Source organism: Hydra vulgaris, chromosome 06, assembly GCF_038396675.1.
Source record: "Hydra vulgaris chromosome 06, alternate assembly HydraT2T_AEP".
In the NCBI taxonomy this organism is placed as follows: domain Eukaryota; kingdom Metazoa; phylum Cnidaria; class Hydrozoa; order Anthoathecata; family Hydridae; genus Hydra; species Hydra vulgaris.
Window position 1 is genome coordinate 26,750,291 of NC_088925.1, and position 17,778 is coordinate 26,768,068.

Sequence of the window (17,778 nt, forward strand, 5' to 3'; positions counted from 1 at the left end):
ATGAGACTATGTCATTGGATCTTCCTACGACATCCAGTGAGTCTCTACCTGCCATGTCCAATAAGGTTGAAAATGATATTTTACCAAGACAATCAACTTGAAAGTGCACGGCTCCAAATCGGTTAGATCTTTGAACAATTGACTTAAAACATAAAGATTTTGGGGAGAATGTGATGAAATTGAACATTATTACTGCTGTTATATTAATATTTCTTCTTATTGTTTTAGTTAATAAAAAGTTAAAAACTAATAATTCACTTATTGTCATTTATCCTTTGAGTCCACAACAAGCTAAAACAATCTTTTGAATAATTTTTTGCAGAATAATAACTACTTAATTTAATTTAAGTAGCCAGTCTATGTTGGTTAAATATTTGGCTTAAAATACTCAACTGAAAACATGCAATGTTTAATGCAATGTTTATTTGCGTCCCGTAAGTGACACAACATATAATCAACTATAATTCCTAAACTTATAATAATTGAACAAAATTTCAATATACAGGAAAACAAATAAGTAATTTTGACATAATTCATATATAAACATCTAATCAATATATAAACATCTTATCTTTTAAAACAAAAATATATATCTAAAAATGTGACTTTACAAAAATCAAAATGTCCCGTAAGTAACAGTAGAATTGCCGACTAACATAATTTATATACTTTTCAATTCTTTCCAAATGGTGGACATCAGATGGGCATCACCTTTATTGCATGTTTCACTGCTATGCATCATTATAATCTGGACTCACATAGTGTATATCTTTTCTTTAATCTTTAATGATACACTTCTTGCTGATAGAAGTGGAGATAATTCTCTGAAACTCACACAATCCTTTCTCGTTGTAATTGTATGTTATTGTGTTGATGTGTTTACATATATATCGAATACTACTATCTATCTTCTATCTTATTGCTCTGTTATTTTAAGATCATTGAGCACTCTATTTTATAGAATACATTTAAAATTATTGTCAAATATATATATATATATATATATATATATATATATATATATATATATATATATATATATATATATATATATATATATATATATATATATATATATTTGACAATAATTTTAAATGTATTCTATAAAATAGAGTGCTCAATGATCTTAAAATAACAGAGCAATAAGATAGAAGATAGATAGTAGTATTCGATATATATGTATATACAATGTATATTATACATATACATATATATCAAATGTATAAATATTTAAGAACGCTTAAAATATATATAGTGCTACTGTTATATATCCATATCAATAGCAAATTAACAGATTTAAAAACAAACAGGAAAACATCAAGTTGAAATAAACTTTTTTCGTAATTCGTTTAAGTTGTTGTTCCAAGGGAGTTAAAATATTATGGGCAATTAACTTGTTTCGCCGACAGGGGTTAATTTATTTCAAGGGAGTTGATTTATTTTGAAATATATTAACTCCCCGGGTTTTTTGCGCTACGACAGTTAATTTATTATGGGGGTTAATTTATTTCATGACATAGGCATGAAAATAAGTTTCTCTTAAAAGACTATAAAAACAAGTGAGCTCAAAAAAAATTTTTTTGATCTCACTTATTTTTACCCCTTTAAAAACCGATTTTTTAAAAATGCAGAAATAAACAGTTCTAAAGAATTCTTTTTATACGTACTAAATTATACAACATTTAAAAAAATATTTTATGTTTTTTTTAAAACTTAATTATAAAAAGTTTACATTTGTATGTTGACTAAGTCGTTATTTTTTTCAAAAAAATGTGCAAACTTTATGAATGTGCACTTTATAAATGTGCAAATTTTGATGCTGTTGAATAGAGTTTATAAGATCAAACCAGTTTTGCCAAACCATTCATTATTCTATAAAAAAGTAAACTTTATACGCACAAAAAGTTTAAAAAACAAGTTACTAAAACACAACTATGTTTTGCTTTTCTAATACAAAAAATAAATATTTTTAAATTGAAATAAAACCAACATTTTGGATAGAAGAAGTTATGACAGAGTTTATAAGTTGATTAATAAAAAGAAAAATCGAACCAATCAGAAGAAGGGAATAAACACCACTTTTTTGACATATTTACTTTTCTACATTTTTACATTCTTTAGACGTAGAGCTTAATAGTGAGTTCGAAAAAATGGTTTAAATTATAAAAAGGCCTAAATATTATTTTCAAAGAAAGAGCTTAATTAGTGAGCTCTACATCTAAGGAATGTAAAAATGCGAATATGTCAAAAAGTGATGTTTATTTGCTTCTTCCGATTGGTGATTCAATTACGGTTGTAGAAAAACTTGAATTATGTACAATTAATTGAATTATTAACTATTATTCAGTTCTTTATTGAGAAAAAATAGTGATGGGAAATAACTACAATTAAATAAACTGCTACAAGAAAAATATTTACCTGATTGGTCACGGTTTTATCTTTTTTTTCTCATGATAGATTTTTTTTTGCAAATAGCTTTATAGTTTTCCAAAATAAGTTTTGCAGAGAAAATTTTCGCAATAGTCATGTGTGCAGAATCTATTTTCAAACAAAAATTCGAAAATTTAGTTTGTTTTAGTATTATCTAAAACAGAACGTTAAAACTCTAAGATTAAGTTATTTTTCATATAATCATTTTGTGTCCTTAACATTTATTTTCTATAAGCAACTCTTTTTAACAGATTTTTTTTTTAATCCATTTATTTAACCAAAAATTGAAAAATTACAAGTTTTTTATCATTTTACAAAATTAGATTAGGTGTCACTCATATAGTTGAAAACTAGTCATTGGAATGACACCTAAATAAAATAAACAAACAAAATAATAATAAATAAAAGCATGTATAAATTAAATTTATTTAAAAATAATAATAATGACGATAAAGCTATAATAAATTAAATAATAAGACAAAAAAAAAAGAAAACACTCAATTAATAACAACAGCGAACAAAAATAAAAACAATAAGCAACAACAGCACAAATAAAAACAAACTTAACGCTTACGAAAAGGCAAAACACAAAAACTACAAAACGAAAATGCAAAAACAAAAACTTCTACATTAAATCAAAAAATTAAATTAAAAATAAAAACAATCTTTAGTTATTTTGGCGAAAAAAAAAGTTGTAGAAAAATTAGTAAAATAGAAAAACAGCGAACAACAATAAAAATAATTAGCAACAACAGCACAAATAATAACAAGCTTTACGCAAACGAAAAGGCATAACACAAAAACTACAAAATGAAAGCAAAAACTACAAAGCAAAAACTACAAAGCGAAAATGCAAACACAAAAACTTCGACAAAATAAAAAAATAATTTTTGTTGTTGATATTTTTGGCGAAAAAAAAGGTGTAGAAAAGTTGGTAGCGACTTAGTTGCAAATAGATGTTCGAATTTTCTTTTGTTAGTTTTTTTAAGTGTTAATTTTAAGTATTTACTTTTTAAGTGTTTCTTTGTTTATAATATGACTTGTTTTTTTTTACTCTTCATTTTTTTGATATTTTTGAATTCTTTTATTTAACAATTGACAATTTTTGATTTTCTTTCTTTATTTCCGTTTTTTTCAACGGTTAAAATAACATGACCGCCATCTGCGATGAGCTTGATGGCGGTCGTGTTTTTCTGCACATCTAATTTACAGTTTAAAAAGATTATCTGCACATAAGGTTTTTAAACTCTATTTTGCAACGATAAAAGAATCAAAGATCACCGATTTCTCTATTTATTAAAAAATCATCGAAAAAATCCCAACTGAAAATTAAAATAATTACAGAATAAATTTTACCAAAATATCTTTTTCTAAGTCACCTGTTCTATGTTTTAATGAAACCAAAAATTAAACAGGTTCTGCAAACCACACGGTATTTAAACAAATATAAATACGTGATAAAAAAATACAGTAGAAAAATGATTGAGTTCAATTTTGTATATAAAAAATTATCCGCACTTATGCCAACCCTTGGAATATGGAAAAATGAGGTCTTCATTAATTTGCCGACCTCAATCTTTTAAAGGTCGGCATCAGGGCGGCGAAAAAATTTGATACAAAAGTCTTACAATAAAACATAGAAACGAGATCGGCAATTTTTTGTCAACCTCAAACACTTTTAGGTCGGCAGTTAGGTCCGCATTGCCGAACGCCGACCCTAATTCTGAAGGTTGACTTATGCAAATGTATAATTAAATACATTAAATAAATGAATGGTAATTTATTCAAAAAAAAAAATAGAAAAATAGAAAAAAAAATTGAATGGTCAAAGTTGAAAACAAAATATTTACCTAAAACGAAAATTAACTTTTTCTAAAAAAGGTACTACATTTAATTTTTATTTTAAGTAAAATAATAAATGATAATCCAACCGATTAATAAATTAATTTTGGTTTGAAAATTTAAATAAATAGGTGTTATGGGATGGAAGGGGGAGGGGAGGAAATTTTAGTTCAGATCTAATAAACGGAGAAGGAGGAGAAAGGGGTTTGGGGGTGGAGAGTTCTTAAATGAATTAAATTTGACAAATAAAAATTTATGAGGTATTTTAAAGGTTGATGATTTTTTAGGTCTAGTTACACTGAAATTTTTATTCTCATCAGTGACATATATGAAAAATATATATCACTGATACATATTTTTATATATCATTGGGGATGGGGGAGGGAGATGAGGATGTCTTAATAAGCATGAAGTGGGTGGGACAATTTTTCAAAAATTAATAAACATCCCTTCCCGTATATTAGGCACCTAAGAGTAAACATTTAAGTCATTAAATTGTTAATTAAGTAAGGAAAATAAATGCTATTATTTCAAACAAAACAATAAAAATAAGAAAAGTTTACTTCTTGGAGTTCTTGGAATAACAAGATCCAAAGTTCTTTTTGATATGCTTGGAAAAACTTCTTTTAATGTTTTGCGACATTCTTGGTCATTACTTTTTAAATTTGCTAAAAAAAGTTTGAAATTATTCAGCTAAATTAAATTGAATTAAACTTTTTAACATTACTCTTTTTGTTAAGTCAGCAAAACAAACTATCATTGATATCTAGTTCTGACACTTAAAAAGTATTTCAACAATGCATAACAAATGATGAGAGCATATAATGTTTCTTCTACAAATTCTCCAAATAAAAGATTACTTGTTAATATGAAAAACTAAACTATTCTGTTAAAATAAATCTCTACTAGAAAAAATAATGTGTACATATTTGGCTCAACCAAAACCTGTCTGGCAATCTATGTGCTCTTATTTCTTCAACCTTTGATGTATGATTTTTAAATCTAGACCTTTTACTGCAATTTTTTAACCTTAAATTTAACTATCCACTATGTTTGTGGCTAAATTAATCTCCACTCTGTTGGATTATTCAAATGACTATCCTAACAACTACCCCTATACATACAAAAGGAGTGTATATCTGTAGAACATTTACTTAAAAATATTTTAAATTACAAGTAATATAAAAACTTCTAAGAAGATCTCAAAACTTTGTTATTAACTGAATACTAATGCAGACTGTAGCCATTTTTCCTTAGAAAATCAATGGAGAAAAATAAATCCTAAATTTCTGAGATTTAAATTAATACTAGAATTGCATTCTCAAACAACTCATGTCAGAAAAATCTGTTTTAAATGTTTTCAAAAATAAAATCAAGAAAAAAACAAATGTTATTACAATTATGTTCATAAAATTATTTCTTGTAAAATGTTTACATTAACTATTGTTTTAAAAAAGACAACTAGGTTTACTTGTTGATTTCTGATTATATATTATTATTGAACTCTGATTGTACATTTTATTTTACAATTTATATACATATACCATAATCAACCAAACTCCCTTGGGCATATGTAAAAATACATAGATACAAAATATATACATTTATTATACAAAATATATGTTAAATATATAAATTTCTTATAACATAATTATGTACAAAAATAGCTTATGACATATTTACGCTCTTAAATTAAAATGGCTTATTCAAATAAGCTATTCATATCTCCCCAAGAACAAAGTTCTTAAATTAAATAGGCATTTAAATATGTCAGCTTGTTTCCTTTTACTAGTCTACTGTGTGATCAATGGTAATAAATTATTGATGACTTTTATGCCACCATTCTCCTTCTCAGTATCAGCTACTGTATCTTCAATTTCTTTGTCTCTTGCCAAATACCAAAATCTTCAAATTCACATTCATCAATGTCATTCTCTTAACTGATACTAATTTTTCTTAAAACATAGAACTTAATGCAAGAGTACTTTTCACGTCTTGCACATGTCTGGTACACCATCAGTTTTAATATTTGTGTTTGTGAGTACATTTTACCAATTTTCTAAATTGAGGTACACTTTGCATCAACAAACAAACGCAAAATTGTTCTCTAATTCTATAAGTTGTTGTAACCTGTTGTAATCTTCTCTGAGCTGCTGTGTTTTTCTCTTCTTGAATTGGTAGATGCCAGGCATACTTATTTTTTAGAGATGTAAGCATACTTATTTTTTAGAGAAGGAGATGTAGACTTTTCTTGAGTTTCAATTGTTTGTGTTGCACTATACCAAAATACTGCTTGTAACAGACATATTTGTGCCCTCACAGCTGTACAATTTACTGTACAGTAGTTGCAATTAACAACCCTATTTCCTGATGGTCTGACTTGACTTGGTCCACAGTCAATCATTATTAGATATGGTAATCCTTTATAGTGAGTCACATCACAAGCAATAAAATACCAAGTATCAGGTAGATCTAGCACTCCATGTTTTCATTTTATTGGCGCTGAACCAATTGAATTAATTTGACAACATTTGTGCACACATTTATTAACATCTTTTCCAAATACTCAGCAGGATTCTTTGGAATTCTTGTCAATACATCAGCTTTACTTTAGAGGACAAAACCTACTTCAACATAATGTTTATGCTGTATTTTATTATTAAATCTTAAAATTTAGAAGGCTTTCTTTTAATAAGCATTTTAGATAATCCATTTGATTGAACCTTATGACTTTCAGAAAACGCACTTTTCAACCGATCATAAACTGTTACTGAGTTGGTGAATACTGATATGTTCTTTATGTCCTATTTAACAGCTAGGTTTATCCTACACACTACAGTATATAATTCAACCAAATTAGTATGCATGACATCATTAATGTTTTTTAGCCAGGCTTCATCCTTAATTATTACGCCACATTCTATAGCACCTTCCATTGCAATGCTACTAGCATCACACCACATTTTTGCTCCATTTTGAATCCTTTCAGCATTCTATGTTTCTCTTACAGGATCACTAGCTTCCTATCAGTGCAATATTTTGACCAACCATGACTGGGCTTTATCTCTGATTAGATCATTCCAAGCAATTTCTTGATTTCAACGCTTTGTAAAACTGCAGGCAATTCTGAACCAGTTTTCAAAAAAATAGTGTGCTATCGATTGTCCACATATTGAAAAAAGTCTCTGTTGTGTTCTTTTTTCATTTTTAGTATGTTGTGACTTTAAAATGATATTGCCAACAAAGCCTTTTTTTTTCATTTCTAAACAATTGCAAGTCCAACATGTGCTTTTTTGTTAACAATCCATATTTTTCCAAATGGTTATTGCCCTTTTCAATCAATATCTATTTCAAATTAATGATTATATCATTAACGTAGTGGTCAGTAGTTTCAATATTACCTTCATCAGGACTCGGCACTCTGCCTAAGATTAAAGACATATTTTTTTGGGGCAGAACAAAATCCAAAAGCAAGACATATAATTATTGCATTTTTTTAAAGACAACTTTATGAGGGTTCTATAAAACCATAATAATGTGCATATGCATGTAGACACATCTGAGATCAAGTATTGAAAATTTGTGGAAAGGCATGTGGATGGTATAGAATTAATCAATAATTTATTACTGAATCAAGCAGATCAAATGGTTAAAGCAGAAAAAGGAGAAATCTGAAATATTTAACATACTTCTAAGTTATTACTATTAAATATTATCTTAGTTATTTAAATTAGAAGTTTGTTAAAGATGAAAGTAGTTTATTTGAATAAGTTATTATAGATTTATTAGTGTAAACATGTCATAAGCAATTTTTTTGAAAAAATAGAGCATTTGAACACCTTTACTTTTCCTACAAACATGTTCACATGTACAACACATATCTGAAGCGCCGTTGGTTGTGGGCAGGGATCCAGCTGGCGCGGTTTTCTTGTTTGCATTTCCTTGTTGCAATGTGCAAAACCTTGCCATGTATCCGGTTTTTCTACAACAGAAACATTATGTTCCCTCATTAACAACTTGTTCCTTTGAAGAACAAATTTGGGCAACATGTCCAGGCTAGCCATATCTGTAGCAGTCATTTAGCTGATGATCTCTTTATGTTCATTATGATCATTTAGCTGATGATCTCTTAATGTTTTTATAGATTCCAGACACAGTTGTTGAAACACAATCTTTTTTCATTACTTCCAACATAAGTAATCTTGCCAGGTTTAATACATCCTGAAAGTTGATGATCAATGACAGATAACCCATCTTTTGCAGCTCACTGACCAGTATGACTATGTTCACTATAACCAGTATATTCAGCCACAACTATGTTCAGTCACAATGTTCTCTATGACTAGTATATTCAGCCACACTGTTCACTATGACCAGTATGTTCAGCTACAACTATGTTTAGCCACAATTTTCCAATCATTTTTGCCATGGATGTCCTAATACCTAAACAGCTTTAAAATGGCAATTAAATTTACTTATTAAACTCTGACTTCATATATGTATTATTTTATTTATACTTTATATACTTTTAAAATTTATATACATTTGCTGTAAAAAAAACTCCCCAGGGCATACTTATGTACAAAAATAGCTCATGACATATTTACACAATTAAGTTTGTAATAGCTTATTCAAATAAGCTATTCACAATTATTAGTAAGAAAAAAAGTTTTATCAAAAAATCTTTACTAAAAAATGATTTCTTTAGTTTATTGATTACATACCATTTTCAGAGTAAAAGCCAAGACCAGTTCGAACCAAAGCAAAAAACATTCCTGTAAACTCAATTGTTTCATCTTTATACAATATCATATTCATCTTTACTAAACGCTGCAATAAGAGAGAATACAATCATCATAATTTTTAGCATCATAATGTGATCATGATGACAACATGATAATAAATGACAAAAAAAAAAAATGATAATGATGATGATCATTATGATTATTATAATGATCATCATTATGACTCTAATAATTATAATGTTTTCATCATGATCATCATCATTATCAAATTCATTGTCATGTTCATCATTATCATCATTATTATTATTATCATCATGACCATCACTAACATCATTAACCCTATCATCATCTAACCTTGTAAGCTAAAGTTTTACTGCAGTTAGTACCCAGACCAATAGGAGGTAACATTTGTCTAAGCAATTCACATACTTCTGTGTATCTAATGCGCCCACTAAAAAAATATACATAGGTAAAGAAAAAGTCAACTAAAAAAAAATTAAGGTAGTTTTCTAAAATGTAAAATTTAAGACTATTTTCTTGTCAGCATCTAGAAATTTTTATATTAAATTAAATTATCAGTTATCTATTTAATAAACTTGAACTTTAAAAAAATAATAAAATATTTTCTAAAAAAACCTAACCCTTACCCTAATTTTGCTAAAACCTAACTTTTTAAACCCAATAGTCAATCTATGTACATATAGTCAAGCATATGATTATCATGATTACCCTGCTACTGGCAATATGTAATCCAGTGCAACCTTTTCTATGTCCTGCTGTCTTGCAGGATTCGCTTTATACGCAAAGGCTAGAAGTAGTGTACTTCTTAAAAGGTGTCTTAGTTTCTTTGTTAGCTCACTTGTAATTTATTACATACGTATGTTTTTATTTTGTTTGAACATCTGACCTGTTGTTCACCCACCTTTAAGTTACTATATTTATGTTTGCGTTCTGTCTGAACCTCTGACACAGTGTTCATTCACCCATAATTTACTATAAGTATGTTTGTATTCTTTCCAAACTCTTGACATGGTGTTCATTTACCTGTAACTTACTATTTATATGTTTGAGTTTTGTCAGAACTTCTGGCACAATGTTCATTCACATATAGTTATTATAAGTATGTTTGTGTTCTGTTTGAATCTCTGGTGTAGTGTTAGCTCAGTAACTAAATAGTGACCGCAACTATGTAACATACCTTCACCTTAATTTCCAGTATTTCTTTAAAAGTAGTTTTTTTCCTAATACATTTCCAAAACCTCCTGTTCAATGTTTTAAAGTACTGCTCACAAAAGCTACTTCTTTTAATTACTCCAGATCAAGCCAGGTTCAAGACCATCACAATCACTCTACTAATATTAGCATGTATACCAGTACTTCCTGCTCTATATCCTGCTGCTTTGTAGAATTTGCTTTATTAGGCAAAGGCTAGGAGAAATAAACTGAAAATAAGATTTGACTTAATATTAGGAGAATTTTAAGCCAGAGTTGTCAGAATTCAGAATCAGCCATCAGCAAATCTTTACTCAACTAGAGCCTTGAGGCTCTGGTTAAGTGAAGGCTAAAGATGGTGTCTTGATAAAAATACTCAACTTGGCCAGATGTTAACTGCACCCAGCAATTATTTTATAGAAGTTCTCCTAAACAAAGACTTTAGGGGTAAGAATAATAATTGTGTCACCTGTAAAGCTAGAAAAGTTGTAAACCTGTGTTACACTGTTTGGATGATAAATGCTTCTTGACTCTACTCATAGATTTTTGTCTCTTAAAGGAAGACTAGCATAGCCTCCTTGATAGTAGCTATCCAATTCTTCCTGTTATCTCCTAATGAGGGTACAGCTCTAAAACTAAATTTAATTGTTCTGAGGCCAGCCAATAGTAAGGTTTCTACAGTAGCTCTTAAAGTGGCCGATTCCATCAACAGCTACAAAATAATATAGTATTAACAGTGCCATGTTGTGCATAGATGGTGTCTTTGTAGTGTGTATTTATGAGGCCACAAGTGACAAGGAGCCCCAAATTACAACTTTGGATTAATTAGCAGGACTGACATAACTGCATAGTTTGTTGCTTGTAATTGCTCTATGAATGAGTTAATCTATACTCTATCTATAAATGAGTCAAGTTTTCTTTAACTTTAACTACCAAACTTCTGACCATTCCTTTATGTGCTTACACTTAGAACCTCTTCACTCAATCACCTTTCTCTTTTTTCTTTCTTGTTCCTTTTGTCTCAAGACTGCACTCTTTTTGATGTAATTTCTGATCAATTGACCAAGCCTTTTCTTTTTATCCCTCTGCTAATACTGTTGTTAATGGTGAATTTAATGCTCATCACACTGAATGGTTTGGCTCTAACACCACTGATCTTGCTGGTACTAAAGCTCATAACTTTTAAACTTTTCAATCTCTTACTCAGTTAACTTCGTAACTCATTTTTCTAACACACTAATCACTAAGCTTGATTCTTTGATTTGAGTCTTGTCTTGTACAGTTTTTCCTTATTCTCCTTTAGGTGGTTCCTATTGTGCAATAATCTTTATAAACCTTTTATCTTGTACTTCCTCTTTGGACTCATCCTATCATCACACTACCCAGCAAACATGCTATACCGGATTTTCAGTGGACCTATAAAAAACCATTTTGAACCATTTTTGGACCAGGTCTATTATCTCTAATAGACCTGGTCCAAAAATGCATTATAAATGTAGTTGGACCTTCTCTATCTGCCAACCTTTAGTCACTCTCCCAATCATCATAATGTTGCATCTTTTATTCTATTCTATAAATATCATCATGCTCAAATGAGCTATCTTCTCTAGTTCAGTCAACCAAAGCTCATTCTTGTTTAATTTATCATTTAGTAAAGTCGGATCCTTTTAATGTACCCGTCCTTCATGCTCTAAAAACTTTTACTCATCTAGTTTTTTTCACTACATCTCAATGCTTTGGAGCTCTTGCCAATCTTCATGTTTTCCTGACTCATACAACCTTTAACTTTTTAAGTCTTCTGTCAGCATTATATTGCTCTTTAACACTACTCTTTGTTTCACCATACTTATAGGTATGGTAAACAATGTTTTTCATATTTTAGTATTCTTTTTGATATTGTAATAAAAATAGGATTGACATTATCAAATAGAATTGACATTATAGGTTTTTAAAATAAATATTTTTTACATTCATACTGATGTCTATTTTAATAAAAATCAAACTCCATCTAACAATTTTAAACAATTTTTTTTCTGCATAAAACCTTCAAACAAAAAATATTTTACAATTTTATTTTATACATAATTATTACGATTACATAGATATATGTAACAGTAACATATTTAAACATTATATAACATATTTAAACATAGTATGTTTGAAGTAGTAACAAAAACACTATACTTTTGGAATTAAAATCAATCTATGTATGCACACTCAGTTAAGCTACAATAATAATAATACTTCTGAAAATAAAAAACTTTTAAGTAAATAATAATGATCCAGAAAAGCTGTCTTTGTAAATAAACTTGTAATTTGCATGTAATGTGACCTCAACTAAGCCAATAATAAAAAAAAACCTTGCTCTGGGATCAAAATTTGACCAAACACTGATAAATTCATCTAAATGATGGGGTCCAAGAATGCTTGAGTCAGCTGTTAAAAACGAAAAATTATCCATGACGACAGCAACAAATAAATTGAGCAGCTAAATAAAAGTTAAACTATTATAAATTTAGCATTATTTATTAACTATTATAAATTTATTGATACAGAGAATTAGTGCTGATCCTCAACACTGATTCATCACTGTACCATCCCGTTGGTGATGTGCTCAACATGTTTCTCTGTGAATCTGTGTTAAATATATGCTATAATTCAGAGTTGAATTTTGAGATATAACAATTAAAAAACCATGGATTAAATAAACCAATATTTTTATCTAAAATTGTTTTTAATATAATTGTTAGCTATGTATTGACAATATTTAATTAAAAAAAATAAAAAAATACTTACAAGAAATGAAGAAAAGAAAATAAAAGATGTAAAATAAATGTAGGAAAAATAAGATCCACAAATATCATCTCCATTTGTTGATTTAATAGCTTTATCACATAGAGCCTTTTCTGCACATGCCAGCATAATATCAGGCCAATTTTCCCCAGTTGAAATTCTAAAATATCATTATTATAATTAAATAAACTTTTGACAAAAAAAACACACACAAACACAACAACAATGAAGAGCATCTATTTAATTTTTTAACAACGAATGATTTTTGTGCCTAAATATATTTCAACAAAAAAACACATAGGAAAACGTCCCCAACAATGTTTCTAACAAAATATACATATATTATTTCAATAATGCCAAAAAAATTTCAAACTGAACCTTAAAAAAATATTGTGGTCATTCAATATTAAGTCAGACACTTTTAACATCAGTGTCATAAATTTTTTTAAAAGCCTGCCTATCAGTAAATACCCTTTTTCAAATGTTAATGCTTGATTTTTGATCCTTAATTTAAATTTCTGTGGAACTACTTAAAAAATAAATGACTTTGAATTTTCACCTTGAAATGCTTTTTTTTCAATGTCTATTTGTTTAAATATATTTTTTTTATAGATAGGTATCCTCCTACTAGAGAGCAACAAAATGTATTTTTTTAATTACTTGATTACCTTCATCTTAACATTTATTGGAAAATTTCAAGTTCAAGAGCAAGAATCAGTATTTATAAGTTCATCTATGGAATCTTCAATAGATCAAATGCATTATATAAATTAAAATAACATTTGAATCAAAACCATGTCAATTTTAATTATAAAAATTATCAAATGAAAGCTTAAAAGGTCATGTGACTTTAATCTCCTTAAAAGATTACCACTTTGTTACCTTATATCTCCTGAAAAAAATATTATAAAGATCTAATTTTGCTAGAATTTTTATTATAGATATCTGCTGACAATCCAACTTGATATGGTGTGATGATAAAAAACATTTGAAAAAACTTGCATGGTAATTCAAGACATTCTACAGTTATTGAAGATATTTAAAGGATCATTGAAAAAATTTGCATGGTAATTCAAGACATTCTACTGTCATCAAAGAAATGTAAAGGGTGATAGAATAAACTTAATGATGATTAAAGATACTTGAATAGGGATTTTTTTTTAACTAGCTACCACAGCGATCTATACTGCAGGCCTTGCTAACGCGCAAACAGCATATCTGACTGGGGGCCTATTTTATAAACAGCAAAAACTAAAAAAATTGCTTTAGTAATTTTATATTAACTCTATAAACTTTTTTCTCTCAAAAGATTTACTATATATTTAAAAAATGAAATTAAAACAAAACATAAATTTTATATATATATATATATATATATATATATATATATATATATATATATATATATATATATATATATAGATATATATATATATTTATATATAAATATATATATATATACATATATATATATATATATATATATATATATATATATATATATATATATATATATATATATATATATATATATATATATATATATATATATATATATATGTAAATTATGTTAGTGTATTTTACAAATAGAGTGCTCAATGTTCTTAAAGAACAGAGCAAAAATAAATTAGTAAAAAACACTTATCTAACTTTTATCTTCTACTTTAAGTTTCACCATTGCTGGATCATCAGGAAGAGTACATATATATATACATATATATATATATATATATATATATATATATATATATATATATATATATATATATATATATATATATATATATATATATATATATATAAATATATCATACATCAGAACGCACTTTTTTTTGCGTATTGCGTATTGAGTATGCTACTCATATCATACTCAATACGCAACTCAACGTACGCAATTTCTTTGAGTATAATACTCAATATGCAACTCATAGTACGCATTTTTATTGAGTAGAATACTCAATACACAACTCATAATACGCATATTTTTTGAGTATTTTGCGTAAAAATACGCAATTTTTTTGAGTGTAAAATATAAATTAGTTGTTAAAGTATATATTTTTTTATAAATAACAAACAAAAACACTTAATTATAATTTAACCATTATAATTTGTTTTTTAAAATAAATTATCAAGGTTTGCATGTCAAAAATCACGTCTTGAAGCCTCTAGGGAGTAAGTAGCATTGCTTTTAATGACTTTATGAGCTTGCTTCAAATAACAATTTACAATTTGCTGTTTTACAAGTTGATAAACTTTGAGTTGCTTTGTTTTATATGTTGATAAACTTCTAGCGTTTGTATTTGAAATAATGACTTTTTTTTATAATTTTTTGTTACTTTTATGAGGCTATAGATGTATATAAGATGCAAGTATTTATCTTTTTATCTATAGTAAATAAGTTAGATAAATAAAATAAATGATTTTAATCTTTAATGTTATATAAACTAAAGTAATTTATATATGTAATGTAATTTAAACTAGTTTTATAATATTGCTTATTTGCTTAACAAAAGTTTTATTTTAGATTTTTTGCTTTAACATGTATGGAAGATCCGCTAAACAAAAATTAGGTTCAGACTTTAATGTAAAGAGTTTGAGAAGAAAAAAAAGAAAAAAGTATAAATAAAGAAGATAAAGAAAATCAGTCTGTAAATAAACAAATAAATTCTGATAGAAGTAATTGTGCCTTAGCCGTATTGTCAATTGAAAATAGTCAACCATCGTGCAGCGAAAGCATTAGCAATGCTTTATTAACAAATATAAGTATTAAACGATATGTTAAAGAGATTAATGAAATTAAACATAACTTGAAAAACAATAAATTTCCGCGTAAAATTTTCAAATTTGGTGACACTGAAAAAACTTACAGTTCCATTTTACACTTTTTTCATTGCCGAACCGAAATCGATTTTAAGCCCGGAAAGAAAGAAAAATTACATTTTACCTGCATTTATTGCTATAAGGTGTTACATGAACCACTAGGTAAAAGTGGTAATTTTTTTAAGCATTTTAATTCCACACAATGTAACGGCAAAGACGATTTTATGGCTTGGAAAAAGGCTTATGATGATATAAGTCTTGATAATGATGATGACTCGTTGTTAGATGACAATATTATGGATCTAACTAAATATGTAATTTCATCCAATATGGCAACACAAGAGCTAGGTAACATTCATCTAAAAAGACTTTTAGAGCGTCATAAAATTCATTTACCATGCGAGAAGTCTTTTGTCTATAATATAGTTCCTATGGTAGTTGAAAAGATAAAAAAAACAATCACTAACTGCCTTAGAAAAGCCAAAACTATTACATTAATAGGTGATATCTGGGATAGCCGCAAGCTGGCTGATTTTTTGCCTTATGTTGCCAGGTTACCTTTGCTGATTTCAGAAAAAGCTAATAGTTCTTGGTCTTCAACGAATGAGTGGCCCACATAATGCTGAAAATATTATATTGGTTTCAGAAGAAATATTAAATCAATATGATTTCAATAAATCTAAAGTTGACGGTTATGTGAGTGATGGTGGTAAAGCCTTTCTTAGAGCTTTTCCACAAATGCTCAATTATGAATTGGAAAACGGCAATTGGATTGAAGAAGAATTTTGGGAAGAATTATTTGAGAATGACGACAGTGATGAGAATGATCAGGAACTGAAAGATTCACCTGAAAACAAAATTGAACCTAAAATTAACGAATTGCTTACTGAAGAAATAAATCCAATCCAAAATGATATTAAATTCAGCAAACTATCTAATGAGATTGATGCTGAGATTGATGCTACTGGAATTGATGATGCTGATAATTATGAATTTGGGGATCATAGTATAGTAGATCAATTAGAGTTTGAACTTGGCAGCAGAAAAGTACCTCGTTTTGCATGCACAAACCACAAATTTAATATTTCTATACGTAATACTGTGAGGTCATGCAAACGATTGAAAACTATTTTGTCATTGCTTTGTTCATTTGCTAAAAAAACTTATCAGACAATTTAATTTGCCCAAATCTTTCAACAACAAAAAAATAGATTAAGAAACGAAAATTTAACTCGTTGGTCATCAAGCTTTTTAATGTTGATTCAAAGCATATAAAAAACAAAAAGACAAACAAAAACAAAAAGACAAACACAAACACAAACAAAAACAAAAGACAAAGCATATAAAAAACATTGCTTTGAAACTATTAAATGTCCAGTTACTCAAGCAGAGATTGAATTCTATTTATCATTGATGCTCCCAGCATATAGATTTACGCTTTTGAATCAAAGAAATCGCGTACATATTGGTGACTTGGTACCAAGTTTACATTTATTAATCATGCAATATGAGGAAATGGCTAAAAAAGATGATAAAAAGAAAAAATTTTGCGAATTGCTGATAACTAATGTAAAAAAACAATTTGAGCATGAGCTTACTTGGCAATTAAATTTAATAAAAAAAACGAAAAAAACGATTTGACAGCAAGTGGTTTTAATAATATTTTCTCTCAAAAAAGTGTTCCTGATGATGAAGCCTTTGATCAGTTTTATCAAAGCATAGAATTGGATCAGGTAGAGTACAACAAAAAATAACTTAGCATTGGACACCTAGCTGACAAAGAAAGGAATAACTTTGTAAACATTTTAAGAAACCATAATTTCACCAACAAAACTCATTATGATGCATTTTGGTTTGAGAAAAGAAAAGAATTGCCCTATCTTTATAATTTGCGTCTCATATTTTTTAATATACCAACATCCTCCGCTTATGTTGA

The 17,778-nt window shown here is 27.8% G+C and overlaps 1 protein-coding gene across 1 annotated transcript in view; it reads right to left on the minus strand.

The window, feature by feature from the left end:
• Window positions 1-1,634: 1,634 nt before the first annotated feature.
• Window positions 1,635-17,778, minus strand: part of LOC101235972 (probable voltage-dependent N-type calcium channel subunit alpha-1B) — a 113,730-nt gene continuing 97,586 nt past the window's right edge. Inside the window, exons 34-40 of the mRNA XM_065799728.1 lie at window positions 13,026-13,182; window positions 12,590-12,717; window positions 9,372-9,468; window positions 8,997-9,102; window positions 4,836-4,940; window positions 2,419-2,538; window positions 1,635-1,872 (exon numbers count right to left, since the gene is read on the minus strand). Coding sequence (XP_065655800.1) covers window positions 2,435-2,538; window positions 4,836-4,940; window positions 8,997-9,102; window positions 9,372-9,468; window positions 12,590-12,717; window positions 13,026-13,182 — 697 coding nt within the window. The 3' untranslated portion in view covers window positions 1,635-1,872; window positions 2,419-2,434. The remainder of the gene's footprint in view (window positions 1,873-2,418; window positions 2,539-4,835; window positions 4,941-8,996; window positions 9,103-9,371; window positions 9,469-12,589; window positions 12,718-13,025; window positions 13,183-17,778) is intronic.